This window comes from Hyperolius riggenbachi, chromosome 2 (assembly GCF_040937935.1).
Source record: "Hyperolius riggenbachi isolate aHypRig1 chromosome 2, aHypRig1.pri, whole genome shotgun sequence".
NCBI classification, from domain to species: Eukaryota; Metazoa; Chordata; class Amphibia; order Anura; family Hyperoliidae; genus Hyperolius; species Hyperolius riggenbachi.
Window position 1 is genome coordinate 240,119,178 of NC_090647.1, and position 18,982 is coordinate 240,138,159.

Here is an 18,982-nt window from a genome sequence, read left to right on the forward strand (position 1 = left end):
AGGCAGATATAGCGGAGCAGCAGTTGTGGTGTAGACTTATATTTAGACTTGGTGTGACATGGAAGGTGAGGTTGTAAGTACAAGAAAATCTCATGAGAGGCGAGCTGTGGAGTGGATAGGAGGGATGGTGAAATGTACAGCATATTGCTGACAGCAGGGGGATGTAGTGTGTGGAGAGATTTGAGGATGGCTGGGGAGAGCAGGCAGATAGTAAACACTAGGTTAACCACCTTAGCGGTATGGACGAGCTCAGCTCGTCCATTACCGCCAGAGGGTGCCGCTCAGGCCCTGCTGGGCCGATTTACATGGAATAAAGAGCAGCACACGCAGCCGGCACTTTGCCAGCCGCGTGTGCTGCCCGATCGCCGCCGCTCTGCGGCGATCCGCCGCGAGCAGCGGCGAAAGAGGGTCCCCCCAGCCGCCTGAGCCCTGCGCAGCCGGAACAAATAGTTCCGGCCAGCGCTAAGGGCTGGATCGGAGGCGGCAGACGTCAGGACGTCGGCTGACGTCCATGACGTCACTCCGCTCGTCGCTATGGCGACGATCTAAGCAAAACAAGGAAGGCCGCTCATTGCGGCCTTCCTTGTTTATTCTGGGCGCCGGAGGCGATCAGAAGAACGCCTCCGGAGCGCCATCTAGTGGGCTTTCATGCAGCCAACTTTCAGTTGGCTGCATGAAATATTTTTTTTTTTATTTAAAAAAAACCCTCATGCAGCTGCCCTGGCGATCTTAATAGAACGCCAGGGTGGTTAAACATTTTTGCAACTAACCAGAGAAGCAGAGTTTTCTGTCAGTTCCTTCTGTTCCCTTCTGGTTCAATTTCTGGTCTAATTTTGGTCGTTGTATTTTCTTTACACTTAAGAGTTACAGATGCACTTTGAGTTCAGATGCTCAAAACTGACCTCCTATGCTAGCTATATGCAAACAGGCTGCCAGCATCTTAATTAGCAGACTGAATGCAGGTGAGATAGTGAAGTGTTTGAATGGGAGTCTCAGTCTTGTAGGCTGGGATTTAAAGGAGACTCTGTATGGGGCTGGACAGAAATTTAACTCACAGATCAAACACAGCATAGAACACTGCATAAACAGCTGGCAAGGCAATAAATGATAAATGATGTGTCAGCTTGTTAATATGTACAGAGCCAAAATAATCCAACATGCATACAGACTGTTTCGGATTGTTTGATCCTCATCAGTGCATGGCATGGATTAATTTGGCTCTGTGGAGTAGGGCTTGTAAATCTGAGAGGCACAGACTAACCAGCAAGCTCATGGTGACCCAGAACTCATTGCGGTGTGTAAGGGACTACAATGGTCCTAAAAGCCCCCTTACTAAGATGTTAAGAAAAACAAAAGTTTGCTTTCCTCAAACAGAAAGAATTTGCGATAATTCAGGTTGGAGTGAGCTCGAGATGTCTCCCAGGCACCACTGCTGAATATATGCAAATTAACCATTGTATTGATTGATCAGGAGCAGTTTGGACAAGTACGCACGCCACAGTACAACTTCACAGACATCGTGTGTTCCCAACATCACAGATTGCCCAGAAAGCTCACAAAGGAATAGAGAGATTAAGCACACCAGCCCTTTAATTAAAGCAACAGAGAGCTAAAAGGCTGGGGGAGAGCAAGGAAACTGAAACCAGAGACACAGACACTGAAACTGGGTAACAGCACGCGTTCCTGAGGAATGAATAGCCATAAAACAAAGTAGCCCTACCCTGACAAGATTGAGAAAGGAGGGGGGGAGGGGTTATGCAGCACAGTAGCAGAGACACACATCAGCACTGGAGCAGTTAAACAACAAGGTTTCCAAACATAAACAAAGTTTGGCAGAAGACGCCACGCCAGCGCTACACTTCACAGACTGCACATGATCAAAGACACTGAGAATGCGCAGAGCGTACGCCAGCAGGGAAACAACTTCCTGGTCTGCGTTACAGAGCTGGAACGCACACACCAGAGCAAAACTACTAGCCAGGCTGAGGCCAAGCAGAGGAAAGGAGGAGGGAAGAGCCGATCTGTGCAGGTATGAGGGCTGTGTTTATCAGCCATAAACATCTTTCCCCTAACAGACCAGCAGAATAGGGGACACTCTTATGCAATATGGACATTTAGACCCAGCAGCATGGGCATCACCACAGGAGAGGCTGAATCTGTGCAGATTGCAGGAACGCAGGTAAAAATAGAAGAAAAATGTATCTGCAGGAAACTGCAAAGGGTTCATCGAGGTGAGGACGAAAAAGAGAATGTTGCTCCCTGGGAACCATTTAGTTTATAGTTAAAATGTACCAGGGATGAGAAGCGTCTCTGGAACAATACTTACCTGGTGCTTCCTTAAGCCCCGTTAAGGCTGCTCGTCCCTCGCCGTCTTCCTGGATGACTCCTGTCACCCGCAATTGTCCCCAAAAGCCTAGTTAAGTTGCGCTCTGACGCACATGCGCGGCTTGGCGCACACCCTCTCCGTGCTCTTGTACCTGGGAGCAGTCTGTGTCTGTGCAGAAGTACACGCGACAGAGGTGCGTGTCTGGCCAGGCCGCGCATGCACAACTCGGTCAGGCTTTCTGGGACAATGCAGGTGACAGGAGTCACCCAGGGAGATGGCGAGGGACGAGCAGCCTTAACGGGGCTTAAGTAAGCCCCAGGTAAGTATGGAACCTGAGACGCTTCTCATCTCAGGTTCACTTTAAAGGGTTCTATAGTTAGGGTAGGGAGCAGAGATAATCCACATGTATGCTGCCATGGAGGCACCTAGAAAGACCAAATCAGATTCCACCTAAGGCTGGTTTCACACTAGCAACCAGCGTTTTGGATATGGCACAGCAAAAAAATAAAAAATTCAGGCTTTGGAGATACCTGGGGCTGTGCACGGTAATGTAATTTTTGGCAGCAAGCCAAACTATAAGTGAAGCTCTTTAGCACTCACTTCCTGTGGCCGAAATACAAATTGCAAGGAAGTATATTGAAAAAATACACTTCCATGCATGTGCACCGCAACTCGAACCCAAAACAACTGGGACCCTCCTGGATTGTGACCGCACACTGACGAGTGTGTACTGCACCTGGATGAGTATGGCCATGCTGCAACCGCACATGTATGGCTGTGCCTGCGCAGTAACACAAAGCTGCTCATGCATGAGCAGTTCTGGCTTATTACATAGGCACAGCCATACTTGGACAGGCGCAGTACGGCCAAGCTCTTATTGAAGAGAAGTGTGGTTGCAATCAGAAATCTGACATGCTCTTGACATATTTCTTTTGAGGGTATGTTCATGGCAACGGTGGTGGCAAGGAGGATATGGGAAGCCTCTGCAGGATCCAGAGGCTTCCCTCTTCTTAGGTAAGCATCTAGTTATTTTCATTATTTTCACCTCAGGTACACTTTAAAATTCAAATGCTGCTCATCTTTACGCTGATGCTGTAGACGCCATTCACAGCCAATGTCATCTTCCTGCACTTCACTCTGATTAGGTCACCATGGCCAGGAAACAGTAGTCTGGACTGTATATATACAGGTAAGCTATGCGGCATTTTGAGGGGAAAGCACCTGAAGCCACCAACAAGCAAGAAAATACTCATAATAAATTTTGACATTACTTTATTACCTACTGTTTCAATTGCAGATTCCTGAAAAGATATTTAACCTCCTCGCCAGTCTAATTAATTCTGAATTTTAGGGCCTAAAAGTGGTGCAATTTATTTCCGCTTTTAGGCCCTAAAATTCAGAACTAATCATGAGCAAGAGACCCATATGCAATTCACTTTTTCTCCTATGTGATATTTTCACATCTTGCAAGACAATACTCAAAATAATTTCGATAGTACCTTTTCAGCAACTTGTAGGTATTTTTTCAAATTTAAAAATTCTTAAAAGTTATTTTAACCACTTAAGGGCCACGGTGTTAAACCCCCCTAGTGACCAGGCCTTTTAGCACAAATTGGGCCACTGCAGCTTTAAGGCCTTGCTGCAGGGCCGCACAACTCAGCACACAAGTGTTCCCCCCTTTTTCTCCCCACCAACAGAGCTCTCTGTTGGTGGGGTCTGATAGCTCCCCCAATGTTTTTTTGTTGTTGTTGTAAATATTATATATATATATATATATATATATATATATATATATATATATATATATATACATATATATATACATATATATATACATATATTTTATAAATTTACTTATTTCTTTAGCAATTTTCCCTCCTTTCCTCCCCCAGTCAGCCTATCACAGCGATCGGCTGTGATAGGCTTCAGCCTATCACGTCGGATTGCTCCTGTGTCCCCCAGGGAGACAGCCGTGTCAGACGGTTGTCCTCAGTATAGCGCTGCCTTAGATAGCAGTGCTGTACAGTCCTATTAGATGGCGGTTTCGGCGTCTAACAGTCTCTAAGCGGTGATCGCCACTGGGAGTCTGAAGGCGGGGCGGAGCTCCGTCATCAGAGCAGAGATGCGCTCTCATCAGCGCGCGCGCTCTCCTGCAAAGCCCATTCCCAGCCGTTCATGCCAATCGGCATGGAGCGGTCGGCAAGAGGTTAAAGAGAATATGAAAATTATCTCCTGGGTGATAACTCGGGAGAAAAAATGTATTGCATATGGGCCCATGCGCATTGCATAATGGATGTGTTATAAAGCTGCTATAATGCAAAGCTCCCCGTCTTTGTTTACAGGGGCGGTGCAGCGTTTTCATGACGCCGCACGCCTTCTCCTACGCCTAGAGGTGGCCTGTGATCGCGTTCAGCGTGGACGCACGTAGGATGACCGTGACGTCACGCTGGGCGGCACTAGTGCTCTCCTGCCATTGGCCGGCTATCTGCCGCTCTGATTGGCCAACGTCAGTGAGACAGCGCACTGTGAGGTTTCCACTCGGCGTTTGGATACACTGTACGTGGTGAGTCTGCTAATACATGTATATACGTGTAAGTTCCCCATCAGGTCCGCCGATGTCACCACCCACTATGCGGGTGTGTGTATATAAGGTGGTGGTGTTTGTTACACTGTTAAGCAGTTTGATAAAGGGCTTTTTAGCCCGAAACAGCGTCTTACTGCTGTTATCAATAAAAGAGCTATATTTATTTTTGGTGGTGCCGACCCATTTGTATTGCTATAATGCAAAGCACATTCTGCCTGTTAACATGCATATCATCTTTCACAGCATGAAGAATTGCTGTATAACGTGTTCATTACTGAACACACTATCCAGGAACACACTGTAGACATGCGTTTGGATAAGGTGGTCTGTTATATCACATAGATGTGAACATGCTCATACAGTTGCATGAGTAGTGCGTTCATAGGCAGCAACACAGTGTGCAATAATGTCCACAGAGAAAACCTAAATCTGTTCCTGTGTCGCTTTTACTTAAAGTTTTGGATTTCTGACCATCATTTCTATTTTTCACCTTCTAGTCTTATTTCGCAGTCAATGCAAGCATTTTTACTGTAATCGTATTATTGTACTAAGTTTGATGCTAATTTATTCAAAATGCTTGAACTTAAAAAAATCTTCTTAGTCGTAGGAATGCTGAACGCACCAGACATCAAGGAGCTGGCACAACGAGCCTCAGAGGTGGAGAGTCTTCTAACAGATAGGAAATATGAAGACATCTTGGATCATCTATCCTACTTCGAAATACTTGATGTGAGTTTGCAAACCCTTCAACTGACAGACCTCATCAGGATTGTGTACAGGGTACTTAAGAGCTGTTCCCAAGGAGCTCTGAAAAAGAAAGCTAAATGCTTATTGTCCAGATGGAAGCTCTTGTATAAAGAGATTTGTGTACATAGCAAAGTTCCAGAGAACAGCGCAGGTGACGTCAAAGAAAGTAGTGACAGGGAGATTGCTGGAACACTGCAACAAACAAAATGTGTTGTTAGTACAAAAGATCTTCATTCATCTGCTGACAATCAGGAACTTGCAGCTGTAGATACTGATTCAAGCACAAAAGCAGCCTGTTCCAAGACTCTGCTCATTGCTGAAGATGTGAGGGTAAAATGTAGAGAACTTTTGTGTCAGGCTTTGTCTGATCCTGCAGTGTGCCCGGAGAAAATACATACATATGCAAAGGAGGTGGAGGAAAGCATCTATAATATGTTTTCAGCAAATGACAAAAGGTACAGAAATTGTATCCGAAGTAAGGTTTCCAATCTGAGAAATCCAAAGAATTCACATTTGAAACAACAGATCTATAAAGGAGCACTGAGTGCTGAGACATTTGCTGGAATGACTGCAATGGAGATGGCCAGTGATGACCTAAGAAAGCTCAGAGACAGCTATACACAAGCAAGTGTTCAGGAGCATCAGCTACCTCAGTGTGTGGATGGTCTCCAGACAAGTAAAGTTAAATGTAGAAAGTGTGAAAAGTTTAATTGCACAGTTACCATGGTTTCCAGGGGGACTCTGTTTCTACCTGGCTGGGTACGGGCTGGAAATCCTGATGAAGAGATGATGACATTTGTCATTTGTAATGAGTGTGGAGAAAAGTGGTATCATAGCAGATGGATCTGCCTGTGAACTTATTTTGAGGAGTGCATAATAATGTGAACTGAGCCATTGAAGGTGTTGACATCAGTAAACAGCAGGCAGCACTTACTGTAGCTCTGATGGTCATCTCTGGTCCATCCTCCTTAGTATTATGCACGGAACAGTAGTGCCATGTAGTAGGTGATGGCTAGAGGCAGAGCTTTGTTCTGAAACTTAGCATGATACTTGCATAATAGAGCAACCAGTATTTCTGGTTTCTTGAGCAGTCTGAAACCTATCTAAAGATACATGTAACCATCTAGATTTCTCATTGATGCCAGCAGTTTACAGTAACAATTGGTTTAGTTTAAAATGCATTGTTTTGGTAAAACAATGCTCCTGCAACTTACTACCCTGTTTTAAAAATGCAGACCTACTATCTGAGGAATCCAGATGAAGGTGTGGACAGGGTTGCTGCTTGTTTTTCCATAGTCATGCTGCTGTACTTCAAAACGTGCTACATAAACAGAGCTGTCTGACATGGTTTCTACTTGCAGCTCTGGATGTCTGTAAAGCAAGAAGTATCTGGTGAAAGGGCTACAGACAAATTTATTAAACATTGAGGATATGAAATACAGATAAAGCGAGTGCTTACAAAAGACTAGGTAAACATACTAGCAGCTGGGTGGGCTGTATAAAACTATATAATATATAATGCGAAACACGCACTTGTAGCTTCCAGCAAACCGTAAAACCCAGGTGTCCAAACTCTAATAAACAGATCACATCAGTGGGCTGGTGTTTGCACAGCACAGAGTAAATGGAACTACAAAGTAGGTATGCCATTTTGATACATTGTATTTGTGGAGAAAGCTATATCAAAGAATTGAAATCTAGTCTGCACCTGTGTGGTCTAATCTGGCAATACACTGATTGATTAATCCAGTAAGTGACTGATCACTCAGCATATGGAAACTGATCAAGTAGTAGTCATAGAAGTACCATCGTGTCCGACTCAATCTTAATTAACTAATGACAGAAATCTGATGGAGAATATGTTGAACAACTAGTGAAGTACTGCTTGATGCAGTACAATGCCATGTGGCTGTTTATCTCCTAACCCCCAACTGCTGAACAAGGATTTATTGATGTGTCCGCTCACCATCTGTGCCATAAACTGTCTGAAATTGATCAAAAGTGAATCAACTAGATATGTTGGGGCAAAAGGTCAACAACAGATTTTACAAAGTAGTCGAATCTGCTGGAAATTCAATTACAGTGACTGAATCTAATCTAAAAATTGACCCGTATGAACTCCTATGAAGTCCTTCACTTTGGGGATTATGTGACCTCCTCTTTAAACTGCAATTCTCCTTTCACCAGGGCTGGCATTGGGGATGCTGCAGGGTTCAGGCCATACCTTCACTTGATGGGATTTCATATGTTCCATGGGGCTGTCAGAGGTCTTCTTCATGTAGGGGTAGGGGGCAATAAGTCAAAGTAGATTTCGGGTGTAGATGAGCTTTAAACTGTTTTGGAATGAAATAAACAGAAGGCTTTAAAAAGTCAAATGCGTAGGTGCAATAACTGATTGATTGACCTAGTTTAATTTCCAGGGAGTGAAACATCCATATAGGGATATTCACCACACCACTGCCATATGGAAAATACAAAAGGATGGATATATGATTGCCAAAATCAGATTTGAAGTTCAACAGTGTATGTAGGTCCACACCACAGAGAGTAAACACCAAAAGCAACAAATACAAACCTTATTCCATTTCTGTACTCTTATACACAGGGACAGATTTATGTAAAGGCCACAAAAGCCCGAGCCTTGGCAGGTGCAACACACAGAGGCACCGCAACATAAAAGATGGGTTGCTATATATGAAAGAGGAGGCTGAACATGGGAAGCAACCCATAAAAGGAAACTGATGCTCAAGGGAGCTTCATGAAACAAAGAGGCTGCTGTATATGGTAGAAAAACATGGAAGAGGGGGCTGCACATGGAATGGGAGGGGTGCTGCTGAAAAAGAAAGGTGAGCCCCAACATACTTGGTCTAGGGGCACACAAAGTATAAATCGGCCTTGTTTATACTGCGTGATGGCTCCAGGCTCTTTTTCAAGCATACCAGTTAAAGAAAACTGATATAGAGAAGTTGGCCTGAACAGCATCTGTAAAGTAGAAGGGTTGTGCTCTGGGCACACTGCACATGTAAATCAGCAGGGGGTGTACTGTGGGCACTTGTGAATCAGACGGGTTGTGCTTTGGGGGCATGACACATGAATCAGAAGGGGTGTGCGCTGGATGTACGCCCCTGCTGCTTTCCTGATGTTGTTCACGCTGACTTCTCCATGCACCCTATTTTGGACTTTTATGCTTGAGAAATGGCCTGGGAGGGCCCAAAAGGGACCTGTGCTACTGCATGTTGTATAAATAGGTATCGACATGGACGATTTTATTTGTCAGTTTGGTTGTTTACTCCACATGGTATTGGCCTGGATACAATGTTAAATGTAACTTAATATCTTTTTTTTTGTTACTGTGTACAGCCTCTTTTTGTTCTCAAATGTAAAACTTCAGCCACAGTATGGGGAATGGCTAACACATCTGCCAGGTTATATTGTACCTTTACTGTAATTTTGGGAGGGAAATCTACTCATTTCTATCATTTAGGCAGAAAGTTAAGGAAGCTCTGTAATGATTACATAAACAGCAACACGCCATTTTACTTTAAGGCAAGTGCTTTACCTCTATCTCTGTATTTTCCTTACCTTCTGTTCTTCTGTTGGATTCCCTCACTACTTGCCGTGTGACCAGGGGCACAACATTAGAAGAATATGTTGAACAAAAACACAATGCAATACTTGGTGGCCATACACTTGTCGATTATTTTTAAAATTGATATCTAGATGTCTAAAATCTGCTAGAAATCTGATGCTGCAAAGGATTTCCAAAATGAGCCAAAATTGATCGATTTGGTCCACCACGCTTGATAAAACACTTTACTCGATCGGCAGGTTGGGAGTGTCACTAGCGTTGTTTTTGCGACGTACGCAGCAGAGCTTACTCTCACCAGTCCACCAGCACTTTTTTCTCGTTTTCTCTCCACTGGATCTCCTCCCTGTGTCTTCTCTCCCAGGGCACCTGTGTCATATCACAAACACTAGAGGTCAAACACTAGAGGGCTCTAGTGGTAACATAAGGTACGTGCCATGGTGCACCACTAGTATTTGGTCTCTAGCATTTGTCACAGGACACAGGAGCCCCAAGAGAGAAGTCACAGGGAGGAGAGCCTGGCTTTGGAGAGAAGACACACATTGGGGGACAGGTAAGCTCTGCCGCGCCGACACTCTGCACAGCATTGGGTGGGGAAATGGGAGACCTATGGACCCGGCAGGCAGTGCGCACGCTTCATGCTGAAATCTATTGAAAATCTGTGTACCGTGTGTAGAGGGATTTGATCAGAAATATCCCTCTCTGGTCAGATAATGATCTGAGAGGAATCTATCTGTTGGCCACATCAACCAGTACATCAGCTAGATCTAACCCTTACCACGTCATCCAAGAAAAAGATTTGGCGAGGTTCCTGTTGAAATGTATGTATTTACATTGTTAGTATTTATACTAGATACAGTTTTTCTGGATGATTGCAAGAAGGAAGTGAACAATATAATAAACATAATATTATGTTTTGTTTTATTATCTTATTATAGCATAGCACTAATAGGTTTGCTGTAAACAAGTTCCAGTATTCTTGACAGCAAATAATACTGTGCAGAAAAACCTTTAAACCTGAATCAAATAAAAAAATGAATAAAAAAAGAATTTACCTAAAAAAGAGGTGGCTCTGGTTTGTAGGCTTTGAACGAATTTAGGAAAATATTGAATTGCCCGATTTCTGTCTGAAATTGCAATTTCGATTCGATTCACGATTTTTGATATAGAACAATGGATCAACACACCGATGGTGAGTATGTTAGCCAGAACAGTAGAGATATTATTATTATTGATTTATGAAAGCACCAGCATATTCAGAGATGTGTTACTACATAGCAACACACAAAACTTTACAACCAACAAAATGGTGCCAATTTGAGAACAGTTGGAAGAAGTACGGAAAAAGCGTAGATAGCAATACGCACAGAATCCAACTCCCAAGGTTGTACAGGATCAGTAAGCTATGAAACATCCCCATGAGTAATGCAGGTGTTACCTAAAGCTGTACTTGTGCATGCCCAGCATGCTGTACAGAGACTTTGCAGCATGGAGGGTCCCCTTCACTGAGCAGCTGTCTCTTTAGGGGTCACAGTACAGCAGGTAGTGTGGCAGCTGGAGAGAAGCTTCTCCTCTGTCATCTACAGCCTCACATTTAGGAGAAAGCTCCTATTCCTAGCCAAGCTGTCTGTCGGAGAAAATGCACTGCAGGCTTGTCAGTGCATGCTGTTCTGGCCATGGCTGGAGGTGAAGGTGTGCTAGAAGATGCTGTGAAGGCTCCTGGTGGCCCGGCGTCCATGAAGTCAGCGGGCAATGCACAGTATATGGGGGACAGCGTTCTCTGTTTCCGGGTAACTCTGCCCCTGACACAGCTATGGGGGTGGGTGAAGAGACTTTTGTGCAGCGCGTGGTAATGTGGCGCCATAGCAACAGCGGGGACGCTGCTCTAGTGTTCCCCGACATTCCGAGCACTGCTGGGTCCCTGTATTCTATTGAAATAGATCCAGAGAGAAAACCGCAGCAGTGATGATCTTGAGATCGTCCTGCACCTGATTACGATTTTCGGCTTTAAACCGAAAATCTATCAGCCCTACTGGTTTGCATAGAGCCTCCCTGGTCTTCACTCCATGCCCTCGTTCCACCTTGAGACTCCTCGTGCAAGCTTTGGTAGTATTTGCGTCCTTGAGTACTTCTGAAGACAAGCAGATCTGTACTGTGCACATACGTGTCTGGGCTCGTACATGCGCAGTACAAATGCGCCCAAGGAAATAAAAACATATTTTTATTTCCTTGGTTTAAATGGAAACTGTTTTCCAACACATATCACGGCTTACCTGAACACCAATAGCAAGGCACATAGATGAGGTGAGTTAAGGGGGTGAAGGGCCCAAAGTCTTGTGGTGCGGGATTGAAAACAGTTTAAAATGTAATGAAGAAATAAAGGTGAAGTTTTATTGGATTGAGATCATGCCAGATCTGTTCTTATGGCCATGCTCCACTCCGTGCATGGTTGCAGCCATAGCCAAGCAAAGAGAAAGAAACCCAGGAACAAGCACCACTCATAATGTTCAAAATATATACACTGATCTTTATTAAACAATGATCAAAATAACAATGCATGCATCAGAATGCTGACATGTTTCGAGCCTATACTAGCTCTTAATCAGCTATGATTAAGAGCTAGTATAGGCTCGAAACATGTCAGCATTCTGATGCATGCATTGTTATTTTGATATGTCCTAATAAAGATTTTGACCCTCGGACAAGTGCGGACCTTTTTGCTTCTGGATTCCATGTGGGCCTTGCTGACCCGGTCGTGCACTGTCGGAGAGGATTGGTGGGTTGTAGCGGTGTGCACACCACATTTTTCAAACAATGATCAATCACAAATTATTGTGCACCCAAAGGACATCCAAAAAATTAAAAACCCATAAAACTCCAAGCCACTATATCTGTTTGCAAAGATAATCATTCCATACACAATTGTATGTAATATCAACACTGGAGGCTCAGAAACATTCCCCCATGTTGTATGAACCCGGGTTCAGTATTTAAGTAAAGTACAAAAAATATGTTCAAAAATGCTATTGCTCAGTCACAGTGAAACATATATCATCAATTACAGTGCTTCATCAAAAAATCTACTACCTGAAATATAACAAACAATACACAAAGTGTTTGAATAGTGCAATCACAAACAATGCTAATTAAGAGCAGTTAGCATGTGAATAATGCCTTACTAAATACAGTGAAGCAGCCCAAAGATAAAGTGCACAGTAATGAAATACTTAGCCGAGTGCAAACAGGTTCTGCAAGCAAAGGTACAGCAAGGAGAGACGGAGGATCCCCTCTAAACGACCTCAATAGTTCCGCGGGCGTCACCCTGCATTTTCAAGGAGAGGAGAGACTGTTAATTGATTTTGCTGTTTGGCCACACTCCCTTTAGCACCTCCACTTTACCTTACTTAGGCCCCTTTCAAACTCACTGCATTGTAGTGCACCGCGGTATTCTCCCCCGCCGCAGCTCGTCCCAGTGGTCATTAGTCACTGTGAGACTAGTCATACTACCCATGGTGTGATGTGATGGAAGTGATTCCGACAACGCAGACTTGACGGGCTTCCTCCAGCCCCATGTAGGCTGTTGGTTCCCTCACCGTCTGCCTTGCCCACTCTACTAGCTGGCCCAGTAAACTCACTAGTCATCCCCAGTCTCATTCCAGTGCACACGTGCAACCTGGTCACGCTCCCGCAGCTGGGAGTGTCCTGTGCATTTGCAGAATGCTCCCAGCCACAGGAGTGCTATAGGGCTACACATGTGATAGGGACACGGTCAGGCTGTGCATACGGAGCGGAGCATGACTGGGGACAATTGACGTATTTACCAGGCCGGCCAGCGGAGGAATGGAGCAGCCTTGGAGCACGGTGAGGGAGCCAACTGCATACATGGGGCTGGAGGAAGTCCCAGGTACTGTAAGTATAAATGCTTATATTGAAAATATCTCAGGTTTCCTTTAATTTACCCCACTGGAGGAGATGAGCCTGGATTCTGTCTTTCAGGTTCTGTACCTGATTGCTTCAGATTAGAGATGATCAATGAGATGAAAATACTTCAGAGTTTATGCAAACCTGGGTTTAAATTGACTGGTCCATTCTCAAACTGTATATATTTGCATTCATATTTGCACACATTGGCATCAACTCGGAAATATTTGCATCTCATTGATCATCTGTACTTCAGATGTCCTACATTCTTGCTCTGTTCCCTTGGCCCTGCATTTCTATTTGGAAACCCAATTGTCTCTCATGCCAAATATCTTTTTAGAGGCCACCATTCTTTTGTCTTGCCCAGTGTCTAAGGGCTCGTTTCCACTATTGCGGTGCGGAATCGCCTGGATTCCACCGCTGATGAAATCGCATGCAGGTGCGGTTTTTTATGCGTTATTTTATGCGATTACGCATGCGGTTAGGCTATATGCGTTTTTAACCATGTCACTGCCTGTGTTAATTTACATTGGTTCCTATGTGGAATCGCAAGCGTAATCGCGTAAAAAAACGCGTAAGAAAAATGCATGCGATTTCCCTATTAAATACATTGCCTGCGAGTCGCATGCATTCCACTCGCAGGCGAATTCTGCGGTTCTTTTGTGCGTTTTTTCACCGCTGAAAAAAACGCATCTCAACAACGCTACAGTGGAAACAGGCCCATCCACTTGCATTACATGTGCGAATCCGCATGCGTTGGACGCATGCGGATTCGCGATAGTGGAAATGAGCCCTAAGCAGAGTTACAAGGTTGTCCTTCCTTTAGTGTGGTGCTTAAAACTTCATTCCATACTAAAGATGTGGTCCGACTCTCAAGTGATTTATACAGAGCAGTTACTAGCATCTTGTCATTTTTTACTGTTACATGCAACCCAGGATTTCATTTGCTTTAGCTACTGCTTGGTGTTGAATATGGTGTTTAACTATCAACCAATATTCTCAAATCCTACTCCAAGCCTGATGTTTCTAGCTATTTGCCAATTGTTTTATATGTTGCTATGCCATTGGCATGTCCAAGATGCATTACCTCACATCTATCAACATTAAAGTGACTCTGAACAAATCTAAAAATGGAATACTGAACTTACCTGGGCTTCCTCTAGCCCTCCATAGCCCTCAAGGTGCTTATGTATGTACGTGTAAGTTGGGTAAGTTGGATGCCAGGAGAGCCAAATGACTCTCTCTGCTGCTGCAAAACTCCTCGGCGGTGTTAAATACTATTCCCCTCTGAATTGTCACAACTTGGAGGGAGATGTAATTTGGGGTCTGGCAACCGCCGGAGCCCCAAATTACCCTTATGTGCCGCCCTGCGCAGCATAACATTTCTACTATGGGGCATCAGGCTTCGGCACACCAGCAGAGAGCTCCGTGCACCGAAACCACCTGTCACGCTCAAGGTCCCTCTGGGTTCCGTTCTCCCGCTGGTGGCTCTGTTAGCTGCGCGACCTGACCTGGAGTTGTGCACATCTGCACAAGCGCCTCCTGTCTGCACACCCGTCTTGATCATGCACCTGTTCCTATGAGAATTCTGCATATGCGGGGTCCTCGAAAGAAGACTGAACACCAGGGAAGCCAAATAATGCAGGTATGGCAAACCACTAGACACCAGGGAATTTATATGGTGGCTGTAGGGAGGAAACTACTAGATACCAGGAAAGCTATATGGTGGATGGAGAGGGGAACCACTAGACACCTGGGAATGCTATATGGTGGAGGGAGGGGGGACCACTAGACACTTCTGTACTTGCATGCATGGACTATATCTGCCATGCATTGTGGCAGATACATGTGTCCGCAGACCCCAGGAAAAAGAAATTGCTGCACTGTGCGATCGAGATGGCGACCACCATACAGACAAGAGGTCACAGAACCAGCTCCCCCATAGGTAAGTAATGCCTCTCACCCCAACGGCAGACTATTACAACCACTCTTATGGGGAGGTTCATTTAAAAAAAAAAAGAGTTGCTCAGTTCACCTTAAAGGGACACTTAAGTCAAACAAAAAAAATGAGTTTTACTCACCTGGGGCTTCCAGTAGCCCGCTGCAGCTGTCCGGTGCCCTCGCCATCTCCCTCCGACCCTCCTGGCCCCGCCAGCAGCCACTTCCTGTTTCGGTGACAGGCAGGGGACGCGAGTGATTCTTCGCGTTCCTGGCCACAATAGCGCCATCTATGCTGCTATAGCATATATCCTATACCATATAGCAGCATAGAGGGTGCTAATGTGTCTGGGAACGCGAAGAATCACTCGCGACCCCAGCCTGTCAGCTCCTGTCACCGAAACAGGAAGTGGCTGCTGGCGGGGCCAGGAGGATCGAAGGGAGACGGCGAGGGCACCGGACAGCTGCAGGGGGCTATTGGAAGCCCTAGGTGAGTAAAACTCTTTTTTTTTTTTACTTAAGTGTCCCTTTAAGTTTGGTTCACATTGAACTGCAGTCAAAATGTCCCGTTCAGAGAGGAACAAACAATTAAGTGTCCGTGCCGATTAATTTCTGGTTCTTATCCAGAGCAGATGTGTTTGCACTCATGCGCTATATGAAAAATTGTGCAGGTCGAATTTGTATTGTAGAACGTTTTGGGTTCTAATTGCCAGTGTGAACAGATACTTTTAATAACAGATTCGGATCAATTCAGGGTCCATTTTTGCATTGCACTGATTTGGCAAAACATGACATTTTCCCTTGCAGTGTGAACCAAGCCTCATTGGACTCATTCACACTATGTCAGTTTTGATGCAACGCAAGTTGTGCACGATGCATATGGCACATGAAAGTCCATAGACTTTCATGTTACCATTCACACTACAGGTGTGTGTTCCCATGCGTTACGATGTAACGCATCTGGGGACAATTTGTCACACGACGCACACGTTACCAGATTAGTACAGCTGCCGACGTCTGTGCTTAGCGCACCACGACGTGCATTCCGTGCGTTAACCGTGCGATGGCAATGCATGCACGAAATCGTGTTCTTGCATGCGTTGTGTAGTGTGAATGAGCCCTAAAGCAAGCGATACGTTATTCAACTGTACTGCCAACCACCTGCAATCAACTTTATGATCAACATTGTACTTGATATTGCCCACAAAATGCTATTCTCGATCATGTTGTCGTCTGTGGGATGATTGCGGTGTGGAACCACAGGTTTTTTTCCTCCATTAGATATTTGTGTCGAATCAAATGTCTAATTGGGCATAAATATTGTACAGTGTATGGCTAGCTTAGGGGTCTAACATTTTTTTTTTTATTTATTTATTGTATTTATAAAGCGCCAACATATTACGCAGTGCTGGACATTAGTTTAGGTTACAGACAATATTTAGGGGTGACATACAGCAATATGACAATACAGAAATACAAGAAAAACCAGATCATGCAGCACAGTATGAGTACAAGGTAATGCTTAGTCAGTCACTGGAGGGGAGCATGGAGATTAGGCAAGTTAGATTCACTAGTAATGAAGGTGCATGATCAGGTAGGACACAAAAGGAGGAGGACCCTGCCCAAAGACTTACAATCTAGAGGGAGAGGTAGGGACACAAAAGGCAGGGGGCCAGAGTTCAGCTGCGAGTTTAGAGCACTTGTGAGGGGTGGAAGGCCAGAGAGAAAAGGTGAGTTTTGAGGGCCTTCTTGAAGATGTTGAAGGAGGGGGCTGCCCTAATGGGTGGAGGTAGGGAGTTCCATAGTGTTGGAGCAGCTCTTGAGAAATCTCGCTTCAGAGCTCATAGTTAGCAGAGGCATGTGTGCCCCTGCTAAAACGCCGCTATCCCGCGGCTAAACGGGGGTCCCTCCACCCCCAAACCTACCCCCGCAAACCTTGGTTGTAAATCTTCTTTTCCTGGAGGCAGGGCTAACGGCTGCAGCCCTGCCTCTAGTCACGTCTATCAGACGCGCATCGCCGCTTCTCCCCCGCCCCTCTCAGTGAAGGAAGACTGAGAGGGGCGGGGGAGAGGCGGAGATTAGTGTTGTCCGGATCATGAACGATTCGGATCTTTGATCCGAATCTATTTTGTGAGTCGAATCATCCGAATCATCAAAATGAGTGATTCGGATCACAAAAGGGGCGGGGCCAGGAGCGACACGCCCCCTCTCAGCGGGCAGCGGGGTCCTGGAAGCAGAGCAGAGATGGATCGCTCTGTTGGAGGGGACTCAGGGGAGCCAGCCTTGCAGGGACAGGTAGAGGGGACATGGGTGCCACTGCCAGATATGTGTAGAGCACACATACTGGCTGCAATATGCTGCTCATTACAGGCTGTCTGTTCCGTAGTTGTGCACAGTGATCACATTGGAAACTTTTGGCTCAGCTCAGCATAGCTCAGTAACTTTGCAGGCACTGTGATTGCAGCGTAATATGATCCTCCTGCACTCGGCACAGCTGCACTTATCTTTGGGGAATGCTTTCTTTCACTGTGCGACGTTTCCATTCAAGGTATACAGATGAACATGTAGGTGAAATATATGTAAAGCATATGATTGCAGCATGTGGGTATTGTGTGCAAACATTTCTGCTCTCTGCTCGTCCCTCCTCCCTTCTCTCTCCACTCCCTGCCCTCTGACCATCTTCTCCCCTTCTCTGTGTGTCCACCCCCCCCCCCCCCCTTCTTCTCTTCTCCTGTCCTGCTAGTCATTTCAACCCCCGAATGCTTCCGTAGTAAAATGATCCGAGATTCGGATCAAAGATCCGGATCTTTTCAATGATCCGATTCGAATCATCCGGATCATTAAAAAGATCCGAACTTCCCATCTCTAGCGGAGATACGTGTCTGACAGACGCGCGTGGGGCAGGGCTGCGGCGGTTATCCCTGCCCCAATGTGGAAGCGCTCCCCCGCTGTACGGAGGGGATTTGGGGGTGAAGGGACCCCCATTAAGCCGCGGGATAGCGGCGTTTTAGCAGGGGCACACATGCCCCTGCTATCTATGAGGTCTGAAGAGAGATTTATTCTCGCTTCAGACTCTCTTTAAACGTCCGCCCTTCCACGCTGCTCTGCCCAATGCTCCTCTCCACTGCACTGCTCCCCTCCAGGGTGCTAGGGTGGACAGGTCCACTCTCCAATAAAAGTAAGTGGGCGTAGAACTCGACCCGCACTCCGCTCCTTAGACAGCAGCAGTGTGGAACAGGGCAGCTGATCTGTGGTGAATCAGCTGCTCAAGAAGCACAGAGCACACTTTTCCAGCCTGTCTAACTGCCGAGCCGTTCTGCTAGACGGGATAATACACAAGTACCGTTTGGTTCTTTTCTGTTTACTGTTTAACTAGAGAAGCAAGCAACTCTAGTTCTCAGAGTCAACACTGACAACACAGACATTTACACTGCTGCATAAGCTCCTCCCAGCAAGGTCGATCACATGGCTGAAGCAACCTCTCCAGACCCCTCCATGATCACAGGGACGCCTTATCGTCACATGTCTGTCTCCACCCACAAGCCTCATCTCCCCTCAGTCCTCTATCAACAGCAATCACGTGTGTGCCGCGCCGTCCTATTGGCCTAGCAGACTGCCGCTCCCGGCTGCAGTGCCTCCCGTCGGGCAGGACGTGTTGGGGCGGTGACGTGCGGCAGGTTTCGCCGGAGTTGCGGCGGAGAGGAAGCGGCGTCCATAGAGGTACAGTATGGTGGGCTGCAGAGGGGTTGGATTGTCAGTACCGGGCTGTGTGTTGCGGGTGGTTATTAGATGTGTGACTATCGGGCTTGCAGCATATATATGCAGATACATGGCGTGTTTGGCTTATTAGCTGAGGCGGAGTGACTACTAGTGGTACGTG

The 18,982-nt window shown here is 45.8% G+C and overlaps 2 protein-coding genes across 7 annotated transcripts in view; both read left to right on the plus strand.

Annotated features, from left to right (window-relative positions):
- Positions 1-1,777: 1,777 nt before the first annotated feature.
- Positions 1,778-10,159, plus strand: TCEANC (transcription elongation factor A N-terminal and central domain containing). 4 transcript variants are annotated; one of them, XM_068268367.1, is made up of 2 exons: positions 1,778-2,029; positions 5,512-10,159. In XM_068268367.1, exon 2 carries the CDS (start codon positions 5,520-5,522, stop codon positions 6,510-6,512), a length of 993 nt encoding a protein of 330 aa, XP_068124468.1. In that variant the 5' UTR covers positions 1,778-2,029; positions 5,512-5,519; the 3' UTR covers positions 6,513-10,159. The 4 variants fall into 4 exon arrangements, with proteins under 4 accessions (XP_068124468.1, XP_068124470.1, XP_068124471.1 ...); XM_068268369.1 differs by lacking the exon at positions 1,778-2,029 and adding an exon at positions 2,048-2,179; XM_068268370.1 differs by lacking the exon at positions 1,778-2,029 and adding an exon at positions 3,478-3,515.
- Positions 10,160-18,733: 8,574 nt separating this feature from the next.
- Positions 18,734-18,982, plus strand: part of RAB9A (RAB9A, member RAS oncogene family) — a 36,158-nt gene continuing 35,909 nt past the window's right edge. For 2 of the 3 annotated variants that reach the window (XR_011026201.1, XM_068268372.1), the window contains exon 1: positions 18,734-18,822. The gene's annotated coding sequence lies outside the window, so the exon portion shown is untranslated. The remainder of the gene's footprint in view (positions 18,823-18,982) is intronic. The other variant, XM_068268373.1, reaches the window with a different exon arrangement.

Bases quoted from the DNA above. Each gene is read 5' to 3' on its own strand.
- TCEANC (XM_068268367.1), top strand. From the start codon at position 5,520: ATGCTGAACGCACCAGACATCAAGGAGCTGGCACAACGAGCCTCAGAG.